The 19,083-nt window shown below is 46.2% G+C and overlaps 1 protein-coding gene and 1 long non-coding RNA gene across 2 annotated transcripts; one reads left to right on the top strand and one right to left on the bottom strand.

Moving 5' to 3' along the window:
* Positions 1-1,364: 1,364 nt before the first annotated feature.
* LOC146257151 (uncharacterized) lies at positions 1,365-9,456 on the top strand. The gene is made up of 3 exons (XR_014729993.1): positions 1,365-8,539; positions 8,770-8,864; positions 9,209-9,456. It is a non-coding gene; the product is annotated as an uncharacterized LOC146257151 (long non-coding RNA).
* A 5,591-nt stretch (positions 9,457-15,047) lies between these two features.
* On the bottom strand, positions 15,048-16,953 carry polr1g (RNA polymerase I subunit G). The gene is made up of 4 exons (XM_084674523.1): positions 16,749-16,953; positions 16,291-16,426; positions 15,488-15,967; positions 15,048-15,449 (listed from the first exon to the last, which is right to left on the bottom strand). The coding sequence occupies exons 1-4, from the start codon at positions 16,822-16,824 to the stop codon at positions 15,194-15,196; spliced, it is 948 nt and encodes a 315-aa protein (XP_084530649.1). The 5' UTR covers positions 16,825-16,953; the 3' UTR covers positions 15,048-15,193.
* Positions 16,954-19,083: the final 2,130 nt, after the last annotated feature.

Below are 19,083 nucleotides of genomic sequence, written 5' to 3'. Positions count from 1 at the left end.
AAGCCGTAATGTCCCAGTAAATAACAGGGACATTCTTGAACAAATATGAATTTAACTAAACGCCTGAATGAGTATTTTGGGTTTAAGTTGTCTAGGCATAAAATTATTCTTCGAGAGATAACTTTCATTTCAATATACTTTAGATCATTTTTATGATGTGCTGGTTGCGCTTACTGGATGGTGGCAACAATTCTTTTTTGTAAAAAAGAAAAAAAAAAGGTTTCTTTGGAGCTATTTAGGTTCCATGAATGTATTCACCTCTGCTTAAGTTTCCATATCACTCTTCTGGACGTTCTGGAACCTATTGTAGATTAGAGTGTTTCTGTGTTTAGTGGGTCAAATAGAGCTACATATCAGGTAGGCCTCATCAGGCCTTTTGTACATCTAACCTTCCGTCTATCCTTGCCCAAGCTTCAGCTAGTTTGTGTATAATCACGCACCTTATCCCTCTCTCTCTTCATAGTCGTACAGTACAACTTGAATGACGACCTCTGATGTTTATCTCCCAGAAAGGAGGTTGACACACAGTGTCTCAGTCCAGGCCATGTAGAGCCAGAGTGTTGAGGTGTGCTGGATGAGACACACAGAGCCAGAGTGCATTCTCTCGCTCCGTTGCAGCTCAGCCCTGCGTCTCTCCTCTCCCATGGGTCTCTGGCTGAATTGAGGACAGAGTGTGTTTGACGCTCTCTGCTCCCCAGATCTGGTCTGTAATAGAAACACACGCTTTCCAAGACCCACAATATGGAGAGGGGAAACGTAAGGATGTCAAAACATTGCCAGTATTTTCTGCGGCAACGCTGTCGACTGGGGCCCTGGCTTTTCATTCATGTCATGAAAAGAGGTTGAGTGCATTTGTTGACATCCTAGTCAGATATTAGTGTCAAACAGATAGCATGTCTCTGCGATAATCTAAATTATCTTCAGATTTATGTTAGTGCTTCTAGTGAGACCTGATTGATAGTGTAAACTAGTGTCAAACACTGCAGACCAGACATGGTTTCACAACACTGGCGTACTGAAGGTGTGTTCTACTGCATATATAGCTGTGCATGTGCTGTTGTCTAGCTCTCTCTCTCCCTTTCTCTATCCTCCCCCCCTTTCTCCCAACTGTCTGCAGTAGGTGGACATCGCAGTGTCTTGTCTATGTTGCTAGGTGACGTGTTTGTCATAGAGACGTGCTGTAGAGGAATGCAAACTTCTCTCCTTACCTGTCTCCAGGTTACATCATCACATGTCAGTGGGTGTGTGGCTGTACAGTAGTGCTCAACTCCCCACCCCTCCCAACCACTTCCCGCCCCCCCACACACCGCCTTCACCCACACCCACCCCCTCACTCCCCCACCCCCCTCAGCCTCACCCCCAAACCCCTGCCAGACATGACAGAAGTCCAGGGTCACGCAAGAGTTTGAGCCCATTGAAGCACCAGCAACTTTAGACTGCATTCTGTCATATCACTGTTCTGTTTCCTCTCTCTGGATGTTTTTTATTTTCTTGTTTTCTAGTTGTTTTAGTTTTATTTGTACAACGCTCTCTCTCTAACCTAGACCAATTATAACAAAATGCCATTCATGTGTACCTGTTTACTTCCCCCCCTCTTTTCTCCCAGCCTTTTTGCACTTTCACTGCCCCCCACCCCCACTTTCTTCGACCACACCCCACACTTCTGCTCCGACCCTGTGCTGCACCACCTACCCCCTCCTCCCAGTGACCCCCTCACCCACAACCCTTCCCCTTGCCCCGAGTGCCAAATAGATCCAGAACCATTCCAAAACGTTTTTGAGTTCTCTTGTGTGTTGGACATCCATTGGACGCACCCATGAAGCCAGCATGTTTCCACCATAACATGATGTCAGTCATGACGCCTCAGCATCACTCCAAGACACCGATCAAAAACAACCCCCCTTTCCCCCCCACCAACCCACCCAGTGCTAAACCTGAGCAGGATTAACCCGTAAGCGGCTGGCTACCTCCCATAAACTGCTTTTCCTAATTCTCTGCCATCTCTTCAACCTCCAGGACATCATTGATTGTGTGCCATAGTGTTGGGGGGGACAGGCCTGTCACTTCTCCTCACCCCCAAGTCTCTCTCTCCATTTGATTTTCGATGGGAAAGATTAAAAAATCCATTTCTAATGACGATTTTTTTCTTTAACATTAAAACACACACACTCCGTACCGTGGTGTGAGGAGAGTTCTCGTCAGCTGCAGCCATCCTCTGTCTTCTGAACTTTGAACTTCTCACCCCCTCATGAACTTGATTGACCTTCTTCCTCCTCCCTTCTGTGTTCATCAAACTGTTTGGACTTAAACTATCCATCCCATATCCAAACCTCTTTGAGACTGTGCAATGCTAGCTGAAATGATTGGATTTTTTTTGTTTGTTGACCATCATTGGGACAATTCTCAGAGATTGAAAGAAAGAGAATGAAAGAACGGAAAAAAATATCATCCCTCCCCCCCCCCCCCCCCCCCAAAAAAAAAAAAATGCAGACAAACAAAAAAAAACTAAACAACTTGTTTCTCCACAATATCATTTTTTCTCTCTCATTGTAAATATCTTTTGTCAGATTTTGTTGAGCTGTTATGAAGAGGCGTGTTCAACTGACTGGGACTGGCAGCATAACCCAACTAGTGGAACAACTAGACGACAGACGCACCTTCATCCCGACCATCGCCTAGTTAGTTAGTCAGCCAGCTAGTTTGTTAGATTAGTAGGTTAGTTCTGCTGCAGTGATGTCTGTGATGTTGTTATTGCTGTTGGCCTGCTGTGTTTGTTGTTTAGCCTTCATGCTAGTTCTGCTTTAGACGCAAGTATGTGTAAACCTCGTACCAGCTGTCGGAAACGAGGAGTTATGTTATCACCCTCACCATTCGTAATGAGTCGTAGTGGCATACATCTTTCTCCAGAGGTAGTCATGGAGACGCCTGCGAGAGAATAAACGATTAGCAGGAACTTGACTCGAAACTAAACCTTGAATGACTCGAGGGGGTTCAAAGAAAGAGCTATTACCGAAAGGAGCTCAATGTGCAGTACAGTCACTATGGTTTACACAATGACGTATAGGTCGAAGAATAAGGAGATTAGACGTAATCGTAAAGTTAAATGGTCATGGGTGAATAGGAATTTGAAGCCGACTTGACTTCGGCACGGTTCATGCCTAGCTGGGGCATAGCCTATATTTGTCTGTGTGGGCGGTTAGGGTCCGAGGAGGGGGAGAGAGTCGCAATGCTGCCGTAACTACACTGACCATATCATTGCTTTATGCTCCACTCTGTTATGCTGCCGGTCCCATCTCCAGATAATACATTCATGAGCTATTTATTTCTCCGCCTATTATATACTATTAATAAATGACAACACAACAAGAAAAAGGGAATGACTGGAAAGGTTGAATTATTGTTTTGTTTTTTAGTATTTTAGTGGTTGCTTTTAACAACATTCATTAACTGACTTAAAGAGTATTGAATATTTAATGTAATTGTAGCATTGTGTTTGTAAAGAAAAAAAAACAGTAGTGAGTTGTGTTTATTGACTTGTGGATTACCAGTGAAGTCGGCAATCTAGTGCTAATATATATGGAGTCGTTTTTTTAAGGATTATTTTGCGACAGCAACAACAGTCATTATAAATGTTCATTTTAGCATCACCTGTCTTCTGTTGTCTTATTCCCCACTCACTACAGCCATCACAGTAACACATCGCACCATGTGCTCAAACGTGGGAGGGCCATACCATACATACGAGGGGTGTGTGTGTGTGTGTGTGTGGACCTAAGTGAAACAGAATGTATGTGTGTAAGGAGTGTGTGTGTGTGTGCGGACAAGTGAAATAGAATGTGTGTGTAAGGAAGTGTGTGTGAACGCCAAGGCTACCACCTGAGCCTGCGTGGGATGGCTGTTCTGTAAACGCTCACCGAAGCATCATAACCTGGAGGGCTTCCATTCATCAATGGAACCCCCTGACGTTATAGCTGCGACCATCATGTGACCCAAGTCTACTATATCGTTCATAACCCCCTCCCACCACCCAACACCCAACCAACCACTGTCCCCACCTCCCCCTCCTCCTGCGCCATCTCCTACCACACACCAGCACCATGTGACCTGTCCTCCATCAGTAACATAACATACTACTGTTACCCGATCAGAACCACATTAACCTGTCTCCATGTCAACAGAGGAGCCGGTTGCTCGACAACCTGACTCCACCCCCACATGATACTCAACCTACCGACCAACCGACCGACCAATCATCCTCCTCCCCTGCAGGGCCGCTAACATGGCTGTTAATAGAATGTCTGCAAGGCCACGCCCACTTGACCATGAAACCTCAGTTCTAGAATGTAGAGGTAGAGAGGAAGGAAGGGAGACAGACAGACAGGAAGTCAGAGTGATTACCTGAGCATACTTAGGTAACCTAACACACCCTGTAGTCTCTCACATATTATGTTGCCCTATTGCATTCCAAGACAACCCAAAGACGATTGACATGTCTCTATTTATACAATCGCTTGGAAACGTTTCTCAATCAAATTGATTTCTTGCTTGATTGATCTAGTGATTTGACCAACTATCCCAGAGGGATGATAGGATCCCTGGAGAAAGAGCTAGCCGATGACGTAATGTTTACAACCTCAATGAGACCAACGCTGTTAAAAGAATGTGTAGGACTTCAAACCAATTCTCTGAAAGAGTACGTATTGCTAAAATGGTGAAATTTCAATGACTATTTCTATGTGACCTGAGGTAATGTGATTATGAATCATTGCATGTTATTATGTTTTTGCAATGAAATACATTTTTGGAACTGTTAGAATGAATGGTACTTTGTGACGCTAGTGTCAACGTCTACGTTAGTGATGTCACCATGCGGAGGGGTTATGGACCAATGAATGCAAAAATGTGTGACCACAACGTTGTAAAGATTCTGTTCATTTGTACATGGGTATTATGGGTAAATAAACCATTGAAGCAAAGCATCAGCTAGATATTGTAAGTCTTAAAGATAAAAGTCCACACATACAGTAAATGTACTAAGGCAGAGCCCAAAGACAGTGCTTTGACAATTATTTATTACTAGACAGATTGATTGCAGTCTTGACTGTAGGCAAATACAATAAGAGGTAAGTTTCTGTTCCCTGTTGAATTTAAATGAGGTTTAGTCTAATATGGAAGCTTGGTAATGACCGTATGGATAAAAATGTTTTTGAGACCATGCTTTCACTGCAACAAAAGTTAAGGCAGTAATAATGGGTGTTTATCCAAGGTTTAAAGACAATCATAAAGATTGGGTCTGCCCTTCACACACTTCATCCCTGCAAGCATCACAAATGTCAAAATTCAACAAACGCAAAGGTTTCTGAACATTTTCATCCACCTACAATTCCCCTGTGCACCAGCTCATCCAATCAGCAAACACCCACACCCCTGCATCCACCATGTGTCAACAGCCAGCCAATCAGCACCTGCAGTACTCCGCTGGCCAATGGCTGGGCCAGCTCCATGTCAGCTGTGGGCTTATTGACCGATAGTGGAGTCCCCTGAGTACCCAGCAATCACAGCATGGTCTGACAACCCTGTCCCAGTCTCACCAACCCCTCCATACTCTAAAGAAGTTCCTCCAAATAAGAGTGAAGCAGGAGTGATGGTTGATGGTGTTTGTCCACTGATGATGATGTGCTGTTGATGCACATCCAACTCCTCGACACACGTTAGACCGTGTGTGTATTTTAAGGCAGCTAATAAAACGTCCTCATTTGCCAATGTGAGAGGAAATGGGTGCACAGACCCTGAGCTTCAACTGCATGGATCAATACCAGAACTGTTTTGTGCCTTTGGTCAGAGTCTCCAGGTGATGTTAGCGATAACCGACTAGGTCTCTAAGGTAGATGCTGCGTTGTTTTATTGAACAGCTGTGAGCTGTAAGCAGGTAAGTGTATCTGTAAGAACATCCCATCTCCCTCAAGAGTGTATTTCTGCACTGTGTACAGACGATGCGTTCATAACCCTCCCCATACATAGACAGGTGCATGCAGAATGCGTGCTGTTCAAGAGTATAAATCCAGCACTTCCTAAGGGGTTATACCTCAGTGGGCTTCACCTGGATTCATATAATAGCAGGAATAAAGGATGGGATGCCCAGAGAGATCTGTAGGGACAGATAGAGAGTGCTGGTCTTGACAGTTTCCATGTAAATTGTCGAGCATCTGGTGAACCTGCTACGATGACGAATTAGCGCCCCGCTATATAGCCTGGCCTTTGCCCCCTCCTCCCCTCTTCCTCCTCTTCTCTATACTCCTCTCCCCTCCCAGCAGGCTAGCGTACAAGGCTAGCCAGCAGGGTCTCTGCAACGATGCTCCATCTCTGCCTGGCCGGCTGCTCCAGCGAACAGCGCCCACCCCTCCCCCCCCTTCTGGAGGCTACTTATTGATTTCCCTTCTTCCTCCCTCCCTCAGTCCTCACTTGCTCATTCATCATCCCTGAAAAGAAACCAAAAAAAATGAAGAATGATAAACGGCTAAACCTAATCCCAGAGTGGTTGTTCTCTGGAACACATTGGGTCTGTAGGAGAACAGGATGGGGATGAATGTCTGTACAGGTGCAGGTGCTCAGAGGAACCATATGTCTCATGTTATACATGCAGAAGACCCAGGTTTGATCCCCACTCAGGTTGAAGGTTCAATTAGGAAAATTAAGACTACGGTCTTTGCTACGCACTTTGACCTCTGATAGCAAAGTAAGAACTAAGATTTTTTATATTGATCTCCTTTTCAGAGAGCACATCTCCCAAAGGGTTGTAATAAAGTACCAGATTAAATGTCATGTCAAACAATACAGTCTGTTAAATAACAATAAATCATAGTCTTTCGATTTACGCGATCTAGATTGTAACATAAATGTCCTCTCTTGACAAAAACACATCCCCAGGGGTAGCAGAATGTGAACTTATATCTAGTCTGTTTCCATTCTTGAGGGACTTCCTGTCTAAGGATCCACTACGCCAACATGCCAGCCCAGCATCGTCTAGCCTAGCCCAGCCCAGCTCTGCCCAGCCCAGCCCTTCCCAGCCCTGCCCAGCCCAGCCCTGCTCAGCCCAGCCCTGCCCAGGCCTCTCCAGCCCTGCCCAGCCCTGCCCAACCCAGTCCATTGGGATTTCACCTCCCTGCCAGGGGGTCTACCAGAGCAAACAACATATGTTTTGCATTTGGGAAACACACAAGCACTTAATCCCTGGCAAATCACAGCAAGTGGCGCGGCCTAATAGAATTCCTGGGAACATATTTCAGGTCTCTATCTGAGACAGATCAACTATTTGGGGCAGCGTTGATTCAGAAGATGAAAATATCAGAGTGTGCGTGTCATATTTTCCACAACAGAGTAAAAGCAGGGTGTGTGTGCATTAAAACTCTGAGAGGATGAGGAGAGTTTTGCACAGAACTTGTTAGACGATTCTGAATATAAGAAATTGTGTGACAGAAATACGTTGAATGTTTGTTCTATTCTAAGGTGACCAAGAAATGCGTACTGTATGGTACGTGAACATTCCATCAACTTGAAATTGAGGAAAATCTGTTTGATTTTCATCTACAGTGGGCTGTTTTGCACGTCTGAACAATATGACACTCATTATATCCAAATGACTAAAGATAAGTCTTTTTGATTGACATTTTGTAGAAAAAAAAATAAAACATTAAAAATCCCAAATCTAGATTTTAATCATGGCTTATAAAGATTGTTTTTTTAATCTGCTCAAATTTGAAAAATTGGAGTGTATATTTTTGGACAAACATAATGCTATTTGTATTCAGACTTTTTCCAGGCCTCAGGTCTATAGCATTTTGGCTGTACTTTCCTTCCTGAATGTTTTACCAACTCACTGCATGTTTGTCTAGGTAGAACCTTCCTGAAATCTTTCAGCTTCCTGCTTCCTGTCAAGGAATTTATAAAGAAGGAGGCTTCAGAGATTACACAAACACACGCAGCTCCTGGGAACACCTCAGATCCTTCTTTATATCTTCCTTGCTTTCTGTCTGAATGAGGTTCAGTTACCTCGGTTACATCAGAACCTACACACCACGGCAACCTTGTCATCACCACGGCAACCTTGTCATCAAACACATGAAAAAACGTCCCTCTTCCAACCAAATTACAATTAGTCATCTACTTCCATATTATTCTCGGATACTTGCGAAGGAAATTTATTAACGAGATAGATGACTTGCCAAATTAGTTATTGTTATTAGGAGCAATCTTATTTGATTGACAATTGCATGACAATTTCAAAGCATTGACATGTATTTATTCAAATAATTTATTTTGATTTATGTTTCTTTGATTGAAACAGTTTATTTCCTCTAATTTACAGAATACCAGTCAGATAAGCAAAATAATGAACAATGATTGTAATTTTGTATGTTTTCTTTTGTCATATATTTTACTGTTGTAATATTTCTAACCAACATTGCAGACTAAGCATCCATTTGTTTAAAAATATGAAGGAAAAAAAAAATATTGAATTCATAACTATTCCCCAAAAAAGGTATTTTAAAATGTATTGAATGTTTGACTATTGTGTGTATAAATATACTGAGAATAAATATGTTTAAATTGCGATGCAAAAGCTGTGATTTTAAAACACTGTAGCGTGTACAGTGATTTCTTTATCAATTTTATGGTACATGATATGTTCTGCAATCTTGCAGTCGTTGTTTGTTTGATTTCTGTTCTTGGGCCTATGCTTTAATAAATGCATTTTCTACTGTATACAAGGACAAGCGAAGCAGTTCTTGCCGTGTTACTGTGGACCTGTGAAAGACACTGTCGTGTTGGTGGTTGTTGCTGTGGCAGGGAGATGCAGAGTGGGTGTGAGTACTGAATACCAATGACACTGTAGCTGAGCCTGTGTGGGCTGCAAGCAGATTAGCATCATGAGAATAGGTATTTTCTATTTCACAGTGGGTCTGTTGTTCACCAACCAAGCTTATTTCAAAATCATGCAGTTGTACGTGTTGGAGTTGGTGTGTGTGTGAGAGAGATACACTCTCACACACATAGCTATACAGATTAAGAGTGCGTTTACTTGTGTGCCTATGTATGTACTAGTGTGCGTGTGTGTGTATGTGTGTGTGTGTGTGTATGTGTGTGCTCATCTTGCTGATGCCCTGGGACAAGTTTTCCAAGAAATGCTTAACACTCATAATCTCTCCAGCCGCTCCCTACCCCCTGCTCCTCTGCCCTCACACCCACCTGCTTCCCCGAGCCAACCCCAGGATCGCCTCACCTCTGCAGGGACACATCCATCTTCTCCTGGCCCTTGGAAGAACAGCCTGGAACTCTCCAAGGGACCCTGTGTCCAGGCCTTAGATGGAGCTGCATGTGTAGCACCGGAGCTCCAGGAGAGAGAGGGCCAGCACCACAGCGCCTGGCCCAGATATAGACTGCCACGGTGGGGTCTGGGGTCTGGGCCTTGAGACAGCTGGGGGAAAAGGAGTTCCATTGGTGAGAGAAGAGGTTAGGAGAAACAGGGAGGAGCTGGAGCTATGGGAGTGGGTGAGGAGGTGGGGGAGGGGGGGGGGGTAGGGGAAGGGTGGGTGGGGGGAACACAGGAGGAGCGAGGTTGAATGAATGGAGTAAATAATGAAATAGGAAGTTGAAAAGGACAGAAAGAGGAGGAAAGGAGGATACTGTAAGAGGTATGAGGGTGTAGCGGACCTGTGACTGTGAACTCACCTTGGCCTTGGAATGTTCGATGGAAAGCCATTCGTGTTATGCAGCTTATGGACGCTCAATAACTCAGAAACAATCAAATTAAATAAAGTGGTTGGAAGAACAAATGTTAATGGCCGCTCTGGAGTCCTCTGCGACCAAGACAGGCAACATTCAGGACGACAGTCTATAGTCCCCAACCCACCATCACTGCCGGGTGAACCCTTCAGATCAATCGAATGATTTTGTAGCAATTTTAGGAATCTGGGATGGGTGGGGGGAGGATGGGGTTGGGGGGCTGGGAGGGGGGAGGATGGGGTTGGGGGGGTTGGGGGGGGGGAGGATGGGGTTGGGGGGCTGGGTGGGGGGAAGATGGGGTTGGGGGGCTGGGAGGGGGGAGGATGGGGTGGGGGGGGTTGGGGGGGGGAGGATGTGGTTGGGGGGGCTGGGTGTTGAGGGGTGTGAGGATGATTGCCTAGGGAAACGGAATCATAGAAGAGTACATGGAGGGTTTAACAGTGACAGTCAGGATACAAAAGGACTATTTATGCAATTCTCTGAGTTGGCGTTAATCCCTCTTTACATAACTCAGATTACAGAGCTGCCTCTGAGAAGCCAGGCTATCTACTAGCAGACTACAGCTATTCCTGAGTGGATATGTGTGCGGACGCGAGTGTGTGCGGGCATGTGCGTGGATACAAAGCACCATGACCAGAAACAATATATCAATATGATCCAAAAATACACAACATGATCGATCAAACATGAGAAAGACATGACTACTGCCTTGACCCAGTTACTTGCGATGTTCGACTTTTCACAGAACTTGAAGCTCTTACAAAACAGGTCAGATGTATGCATATCTCTGAACAGGATGGGAGAGGCGAGGAGAGAGGGAGAAAAGCGTCTGTCCTGTCAGACTGAGGATCAGACCAAGACGTCCCTGGCTGTGATCATGTCTGCCTGTCTGCAGCAGATCCAGCCCCAGCAGAAGCACATCTGCCTCCTGAAGGTTAAACCAGACAGAGAGGAGAGGAGAGGAGAGGAGGAGGAAGAGAGGAGGTGGAGGAAGAGAGGAGGAGGTATAAAAAGCATCAGTGACCCATTTTCCTCTCCGCTGCATCCCTGTTTATCTAGTTCACCCCGGAAAAAAAGAACGGACGGAGGAAAAGAAAGAGAGGGAGGGAGAGGGAGGGAGAGCGAACGCAAGAGAGAAAAGGCGATGAGAAAAGATAGAACTTCCGAAGACGCTGGTGGGACAGACAAATTGACGCAGGGAGGTGGGGGGAGAAAGAGGAAAGGAGGGATGGAAGGATGGAGTGATGGCACATAGGGATGGAGGAGAGCTGCCCAGTAGCAGATGGTGGCACAGTAGGGTTGGCAGAGCAGGCTCAGGTCCTTACCCACAAGGCCATCCTCTCCTGGCCCAGCCCCTGACCCCTGACCTCCCACTAAACACCAGGGGGAGGCTGGGTGAAGCTGGACCCAGACCACCAGGCACAAGGAATCCCCTAAACAATAAAAGCTGTGACTGGCTGTAGGTATCTGGCATTGTATGGAGCTGATTGGCCATGAGTAAATGCTATTTTAACATTCACACTATTCATTGAGCAGATATTTTCAACACACAAATGGTACATACATATAGCACAGCAGAAAAATCGAGGATCAAGTTCATAGTAACCGTATTGGTGTAGGGAGTTTAAAGAGAGAGAGAGAGAGAGAGAGAGAGAGAGAGAGAGAGAGAGAGAGAGAGAGAGAGAGAGAGAGAGAGAGAGAGAGAATAGGAGAGAGAGTCATGTGGACCAGTACACAGTAAGAGATGCTACTGCTCCTCTGCCCTGGAGCCAGGTGATTAACCTGCACCACCCTGTACAGTAGCACAGCCACACACACACACACACGCAGCTACACACAGAGAAATAACACGACTAAACAACACACACCAACAGCAGGTTCGGATCCACAGCAAACTCAGAGCCGGCGCTGTTGGATAAACCACCAGGGACTGCGCAATGGAGATGGACGGAGGATTCAGAAACGGTGTATTTCAGGGCTGCGATGGTCTCTCCAGAGCAGAGAAAGCCTGGAGGCAGATTGCAGGTTGCCCTCCCTCCCCCTCCCCCCACCACCCCCATGCCACTGTGGTGTTACAGCAGCTACCCTGAGCAGCAGCAGCCTGCTGTGAAGGTCGAACGAAGGACTTCTATCCCCCAGGGTCTCTCCCCCCTCCAATCCGCCCGCACACTCTCTCCTCCAAGCCTCAGTTCCCACCTGGGAATGACCTCGGAGTGAAATCAAATGCACGTCAACCCAGCACCACAAACGCCCATAGATGGACTTCCAGGACCCAGCCAATCAGATCGCCAGGAAAACGCTTTCAGGATTTCGAACGTTGGTCCAAGACAACAATGGGGGAAATGGCATTGAGGTTGCCATGGAGACTGCGGGCTGCGAAGAGAACTCCTTTCATAACATATGTCTGATCTGGCTGGGCTGTCAGCGCATAGCAACAGATTCTACCCACTCCCTGCAAAATACATTCATCCTTAATTTTATTGACAAGAAGATATATGTATATGGAAAAGATGTGACTTAACTGCACAAAACAAATTAAGTTCTTAAGGTTTTTAAATAACATTCCAGTTTACGTTTTCAACAAATCGGCACATTAAAATGTGAATACAATTTCTCATCATTGATCTGACCCTTTATCTGATACTTTGTTGTGAGTTCAATATTCAGGCTGAAAAGTTGATTTTGAATTGAATTTCCTAATCTCAATGACATATCTCTACAGCTGGATGAATAAATGGATGGAATGGAGGGATGGAGGGAGGCAGTAAAGGAGGGAAGGAGGAGACAGGGAGGTGGATGGATGGATGGAGATAGGTAGGCAGGGAAGACAGGGATAAGGAAGGAGGAAGGTATCAATGGAGGATGAGAAAGAGATGGGAGAAGGAAGGAGGGGAGGGAGGGATGGATGGATGGAGGGCAGGAGGAAGAGATGGAGGGATGGAGGAGGTGCATCATCCCCAGGCATGCGAATGCCATCCGGTTGTTGCGGTAAGCCAGGGAACAGGAGAGAAGGAGAAGTAGAGAGTTGGAGAGGTTTCCTCTGGTGGAGGCTGTGGTTCTTCAGAGACACGTCTCAGAGAGAAGCTCTGGTCAGAGGGGCCAGCAGGAGACAGACTTGTTGCAATGAGCCCTGAAACCCGCAGAGAGGTCAGGCTGTCATCCTTGGACCCCTGCACCGGTCACCTGGGCAACATCCCCATGCTGCACTCCAACCTCCATCGTTTATTTGGGGTAGATTAAGAGAAGAGAAAGATGAAAAAAAGGAGGGAAAGAGTGAGAGAGAAACGGGTAAGGAGAATTGAGAGGAGTGGAAACGGGAGAGAGAGACTGAAGGACAGAGTTGCTGGGGCAAAAGTCTGTCCTTCTGAAGCTAAATTCTATCAGACACCCCTGTGTCTTCCAGTCTGGAGAAGACGTGGGGTGGGGGGGAAGAGATCATTGATGATCCCCCTCCCCTCTTCTATCCCTCCCCCCTCGCTCTCTCTTCACTCTCTCGCTCGCTTTCAATGCTGCCTTGGTCCTTGGCAGGTTCACGTTACCATGGAAACTCTCACATTGCCGCAGGCTGGTTGGAGCACGCTGGTTGAAAAAGAAAGAGAGAGACTGATAGAGGGAAAGAGAGAGGTTGATACAGAGGGGGGAGAGAGAGCGATAGTGAGGGGGGGGGAGACAGAGGGAGGATACTGCAGTGAGAGGGAGGGAGGGAGGGATGAGGGGAGGGGGTACAGCGGGCGAGAATTGGTTCTCCAATTCATTACCCCGCACAACTCGCTCCCCCACCTCCTCCCTCCCACCAAATCTTATCATTTGCATCAGCCGGGGTGCAGAACATGGGCCCAGTCCTGCTCTGTAGGCTGGACACGTTGGATCCAAACTTCAGACCGCATTCAATTATTCATCCACTTCACTTGACAACGCTCACTGCACAGGCAAACCCGCCTGTAGGCAGCACATAGGATAACACTGTCCCATACATCACTCCAGAGACACAGCCTGCGGAGGAGGGGACATCCACAGGGATATCTACCCATCGTCTTCTGTGGCAGTCCCAGTCTCACGGCCCGGGCCGTGACTCGAACCCGTGACCTTGTGGTTGTCCTCTTGAGCCGTCATGGTTGCGTGTGGAGATGGTGGGCCTGAGAGACAGAGGCATTGTCAGCGTCGGGGGTGTCCATTTTGGATCTGCTTGAGAATGACTGACAGTCTGCTCAAGAGGATGAAATGGAACGGGAGAGAACATCTGTGCTCTGTGAAGGCGATTTCCCCCCTGGCGTTTATATTGAGGAACACCCACACGTCTCTGTGAGCCGTTTACCTGTTGTGTAACATGACAACTTGAACAGCCAAGACATCTGCAGCACCAGGCTACCTGAATATCCACCCACACAGCGTTCCATCACACACAATCATCTTTCTGCCACACACACACACACACACACACACACACACACAGGACAGGTACATATATACACACAGCCTTCAATCACATTTGGACACACACATAGCTTTTCATCACACAAACACACACATACTGCACATATCTGTGAGAATAAATATAGATATGGTGTACGATTTGATTCTGCGTCAGATGTCTGATCCAGCACGATGCCCCAGACACCTTCCATGCAGCACAGAAGCTATGGAACTACACCGACCTCAGAAGGTACCCTCTGTCCCCATGGAGAAAGGACCAAACCTCCGAAGAAAACACTTCTGGATCAAAAGGATGAAAGAAGACATCATCCCATGACCTTGTCTCTCAGCCGCCAGCATCCGCATATGACTTTATGGGTTATCTTAAACAGGTCTGAGTAAGAAAATGTGCGGGGTTGTGTAGACTCAGAACGGATGATTCACATATCGGAGATAAGCTGCACCTGCAGTGTCCCCCCAAACACCCATCTCCCCCGTGGGTTGTGTGTGTCCGTGCGTTCCTGTGTAGCTGAGGTATTACAGACGTGTGATTGTGCCAGAGGTGCCCCGTGTGCTCATTAAGAAACAGGACCACACTCCAGTGCAGAGCACCAGTCTGAGGCAGAGCAGAAGCAGGTCTGGCCAGCGGCTGTAGAAGGCTGTTGCAGCGCCCTCTGGCTGTCGACAAGAAGCATCACAGGAATGTGGCAATCACAAGTCCTTCACTGCGTGTGCAGTCTGTCTGTCAATGTTGGGACGCTTTCTGTCTTAATAACCAGTGTCTTTCATGTCAAAGTTTGTAAAACTTTGGGGAAAGTGTCAAATGAATCACACCACAAGGCCTGCATCTGTAAATTACATTAGATTTATTATCCACGTTTATCAGACAATCTCCTATGTTCTCTTCAACAAAGTTTTAGCTGGTCAGACAGCCAACAGTAAGGTTCGGCATGTTAAAAGGGATTGGGTTAGGAACTAACTTAATCATATAAACAGTTTACAAGCTAGTCATCCTCCTGTCTGTTTTTCTTCTTTTTTTCCTCTTTTTCCCAGAATCCTCTACATCGCCATAGGCGGAGTCGAGCCTTTCATCTTTCACCTCAACTTCCTGTTTGACAGTGACGCCTAAACCCTGCAAACCCTCTGCCTCCTCTTCCCCCGCTCCTCTGTCCTTATCCCTCTTTTTCTTCTTCTTCTTCCTCTTCTCCTCCCTCGGATCAGTCTCTTCCAGGCCCTCTGGCGCGTCCCACTGGCTGGGGGTGAGAGCCACAGGCTCCGTCTTCACACTTACCTGCGAACGCTCCTCCTCTTCCCCCCTCCCTCCATCGCCAGGCTCCTCTTCTCTCTCTTCCTCTTCTTCCTGGTCTCTTCCTCCTGCTCTTGTCTAACCAGTTGACGGGGGAGGTAGGGGCCGGGGTTGGAGGAGGACACTGAAGGGACAGGAGAACTCTCTGGTTCCACCCCGGAGAGGGTGGGGGTCTTGCTGCCGAAGGGCTGGAAGCGCTGTCGTAGCCCGGGGGGGATGCAGGGGGCTGGGGTGGCAGGGATGGCCTTGGGGGCCTGGTTGGTGCTCACGTCGCCATAGTTCTCACACACGTTCAGGAAGCCGCTGAAGGCAGGGCCACACACCGCCTTCTCGGGGAGGCGGGAGTGGCTTGTGAGGAGGCGGAGCTCGTTGGCACCAGGGGGAGTGGCCAGAATGCTGTAGATCTGGCCACTCCCGCTCTGCAGGGTCTGCAGACCCGAGAGAGAGACCTGCAAACTGTCAAAACTGGAAGGGAAGAGAAAGAACAAGCAAAGGATAGACGAGTGTTATTAATAAGTCCGATTTTGTGGTACTTGAGATGGTTATTTTGTACTGTGTCTGGTAAATACAGACTTATTTGACTAACCACCTAAATACTATTTTGCTCTATTTGTATTTGTCACATTGGATAAAAGAGTCTGCTAAAAGAAAACAATTTTAAAATGTCCTAAGGGTAATAATACATGCATTAAGCAGATACTCATATTAGGGGGAGGAGAGAGTATAGAATAATACAGCTATAGAAAAATTTGGTTTAATTTCACATAAGCTATACAGTGAGAACTTACCCGTTTGGTTTGAAGCTGTTGGGGGCTTTGATTAGCCAGAGCTCTGTGTTTTTGTCACTGACACTGTCTATCAGAGTGCTGGAACATGGTTTGTGGGAGAATGACACGAAGTCCGCCGGACACTTATACGTTGTGTCTAGAGAGGGAGAGGAGATGTTTGTAGAACGACTAGTAGAAATTGTCATAACATATTATCCTAGCTAACCTTAGTGATTTAGGGATGATGGCGGTCTTGAATTATAGCTAGTCTGCTAACGTCAAAGTGGATTTGTAACATCATTACTGCATTATCTATGTGGGCCAGATAGTTAAAATGGCATATATACAAAATACATATCAATATATTGTTGACCGCTGACCTGTTACTTAACTTTGTGGTGAATCAGAAAAGTTCTATAATTTGTGCCTGGTTTACGTATGCCACCAGCAATACCGAGTTAGCATAGCTTTTTTCTTACCTTTCTTTTGCCGTTTAGATGGTGAATCCTCTTGGGTAGTCTCATCTTGTCTTTGTGGGGATATATCTTTAGACATAATGTGTTATTTATGTTAAGATATATACAATTTTGTTCAACAATCACAAACGTTTGAACCGGAAAGCATGACATTTGCTGCTACCATAGCTGCTACACATGTTGTTTCAAATGTACCTATGATCCGGAAGAATATACGACCCCCTAGTTCCGATACACTGTGAAGTTTATACACTAGACGGCGCTCTTCCACAATCTCTGTCAGTTACCAAAGTGACCTTTGATTTGAGTGATATCGAACTGATGTCTAAATAGATCCAATAATAAATAAGAAACTAAATGAACCATTTCGTCATCAAGCAGACGTTTTTATCCAATGCAACTTACCAACAGCAAAATAATGTTAGTCTTTTCTTGACCCTCCCAAATGGAATCAAACCCTCTTTTAATGATTATTGGGCAAACATTTTCACCCTAACAGGCTGAGGGCATCCCGACATGATGAAGCAAGATAAATATTTTGATCACATAGCTTTAAGCTGATATACTCCACGATTATTTGCAGTCATTCTGTTTGGACTCAGTGGGAAAGTCTTTCATGGTTCAATGCAGAGTACTTACATAATGTCTTGTGTTGTGCCCTGTCACTGGGAGCTACGACAGGTCTTCCCTTCAAACGATCACCAAGACTGATCACCAAGACCACTTAGCAGATGCCTTAAACCAGAGTGACACATGGGGCTTGGTGGGTTAAACTTATAACTCTTCCACTGAGGTATACTCACCATACAGTTGTGTGTGTTTGTGTGTGTGTGTGTGTGTGTGTGAGGGGGTGCTAGGTTGTTAGTAAAAATTCTAATGAGATTGGCTGCGTGCCTCTTGGTAAACAATATCTATCTGATTATGCTTTGTTTGTTTTCTGTTGACTTTAGTTGTTGCTTGCAGGCCTCAAGCCAAGAAGCACTGGATGTTCTAGTACTCCTGAGTACTATTGATAGAGTATCCCCGAGGGGATAGGTATTGGATTGCTTAGCAATTGACTGCAGATCAAGACCCCCCTCTACGTGGTTTTAGGTTAAGAAACTGTCTGCAATATGAATACATTATTATATAGAGTTTGGTTGCTCATGGAAACAACGTGGTCTAAGTTGTTAAACTAAATCCAAAGCATTTCCTCATGGGCTCAAACAAAAGTCTCAGAACGATTGTACAAATGCCTGGAACTTGAACCACCTCTGCTACCCTGGTTTCCTGACCTAGCCAAGAGTCTCTCCTGCACACATGTTTACCCAGACCCTTCTAATTGTCATCATTACTGCTGCTGCGGAAATCTATTGGTTATCATTTAGAGTGCATGTATACATCACTAGCTGAAAGGACGGCTTTGTGCCGTGGACTGAATGGAATAAATTATACCTACAAGGCCAGAAGACAACTGGAAGGATCTTTTTAAAGTGATGGTCAATAGGAGAGAAAATCTGTCTCTTCCTGTTTTTTCTTTACGTTTTTTTTTTCTTCAGTTCTTTGCATCCTCCTGTGACCTTTATCTTTTAAACCCCACCCTTCCCTTTCCAGTTTATGCTTATGCCTCCCTCCCTCCCTCCCTCCCTCCCTCCCTCCCTCCCTCCCTCCCTCCCTCCCTCCCTCCCTCCCTCCCTCCCTCCCTCCCTCCCTCCCTCCCTCCCTCCCTCCCTCCCTCCCTCCCTCCCTCCCTCCCTCCCTCCCTCCCTCCCTCCCTCCCTCCCTCCCTCCCTCCCTCCCGTCTTCTTTATGCCTTCCAGTCCTCTCTGTTCTGGTGTTCTGTTTACAGAGGACTATGGGAACCCCGGAACCAAGGTGACCGTATCTTGACTCTGTCATCTCGGGTCCCTCTGGACCGACCAACATTGACATAGCTGGACTCCCGTCTCCACGACGACCCCCTGCAATCACCATGACGCCAGCAAGAAGTGGGCTGCCATTGCATCCTGGGGTTGACTTCCTGGTACGGGTCCTTTATAGGCAGCCAATCACCCCCTTTTCCCAGAACACCAATGAGCCTTGCTTTTCTCCATGATAATAGAGGGTTTCTGATAATTACATTGGTAGGAATCATATTACATATTGTCCATAGGTTTAGCACATGGAATGAGAAACCCACCAATTACTATCTACAGATGAAACTGGGAGTAATAATTAGTTTGATGACTGGAATGTTGATGATTAATTGACCTAATTTTGCTGCTTCATGGTCCAATGCTTTATCTGTTAAGTCTCTATTTTAAAACACTGTAGGGTTGAGTTTCCTGACGCATGTGAAGTCAGGTCCTTGAATCAACAT

Source organism: Hypomesus nipponensis, chromosome 15 (genome assembly GCF_054491055.1).
Source record: "Hypomesus nipponensis isolate SF chromosome 15, ASM5449105v1, whole genome shotgun sequence".
Lineage (NCBI taxonomy): Eukaryota > Metazoa > Chordata > Actinopteri > Osmeriformes > Osmeridae > Hypomesus > Hypomesus nipponensis.
This window is presented reverse-complemented; position numbering and strand designations above follow the sequence as displayed.

Bases quoted from the DNA above. Each gene is read 5' to 3' on its own strand.
- polr1g (XM_084674523.1), bottom strand. From the start codon at position 16,824: ATGTCTAAAGATATATCCCCACAAAGACAAGATGAGACTACCCAAGAG. The intron at 16,427-16,748 runs GTAAGAAAAAAG...CTCCCTCTCTAG, and splicing joins ATCTAAACGGCAAAAGAAAG to ACACAACGTATAAGTGTCCG. The intron at 15,968-16,290 runs GTAAGTTCTCAC...CTTCCCTTCCAG, and splicing joins AACAGCTTCAAACCAAACGG to TTTTGACAGTTTGCAGGTCT.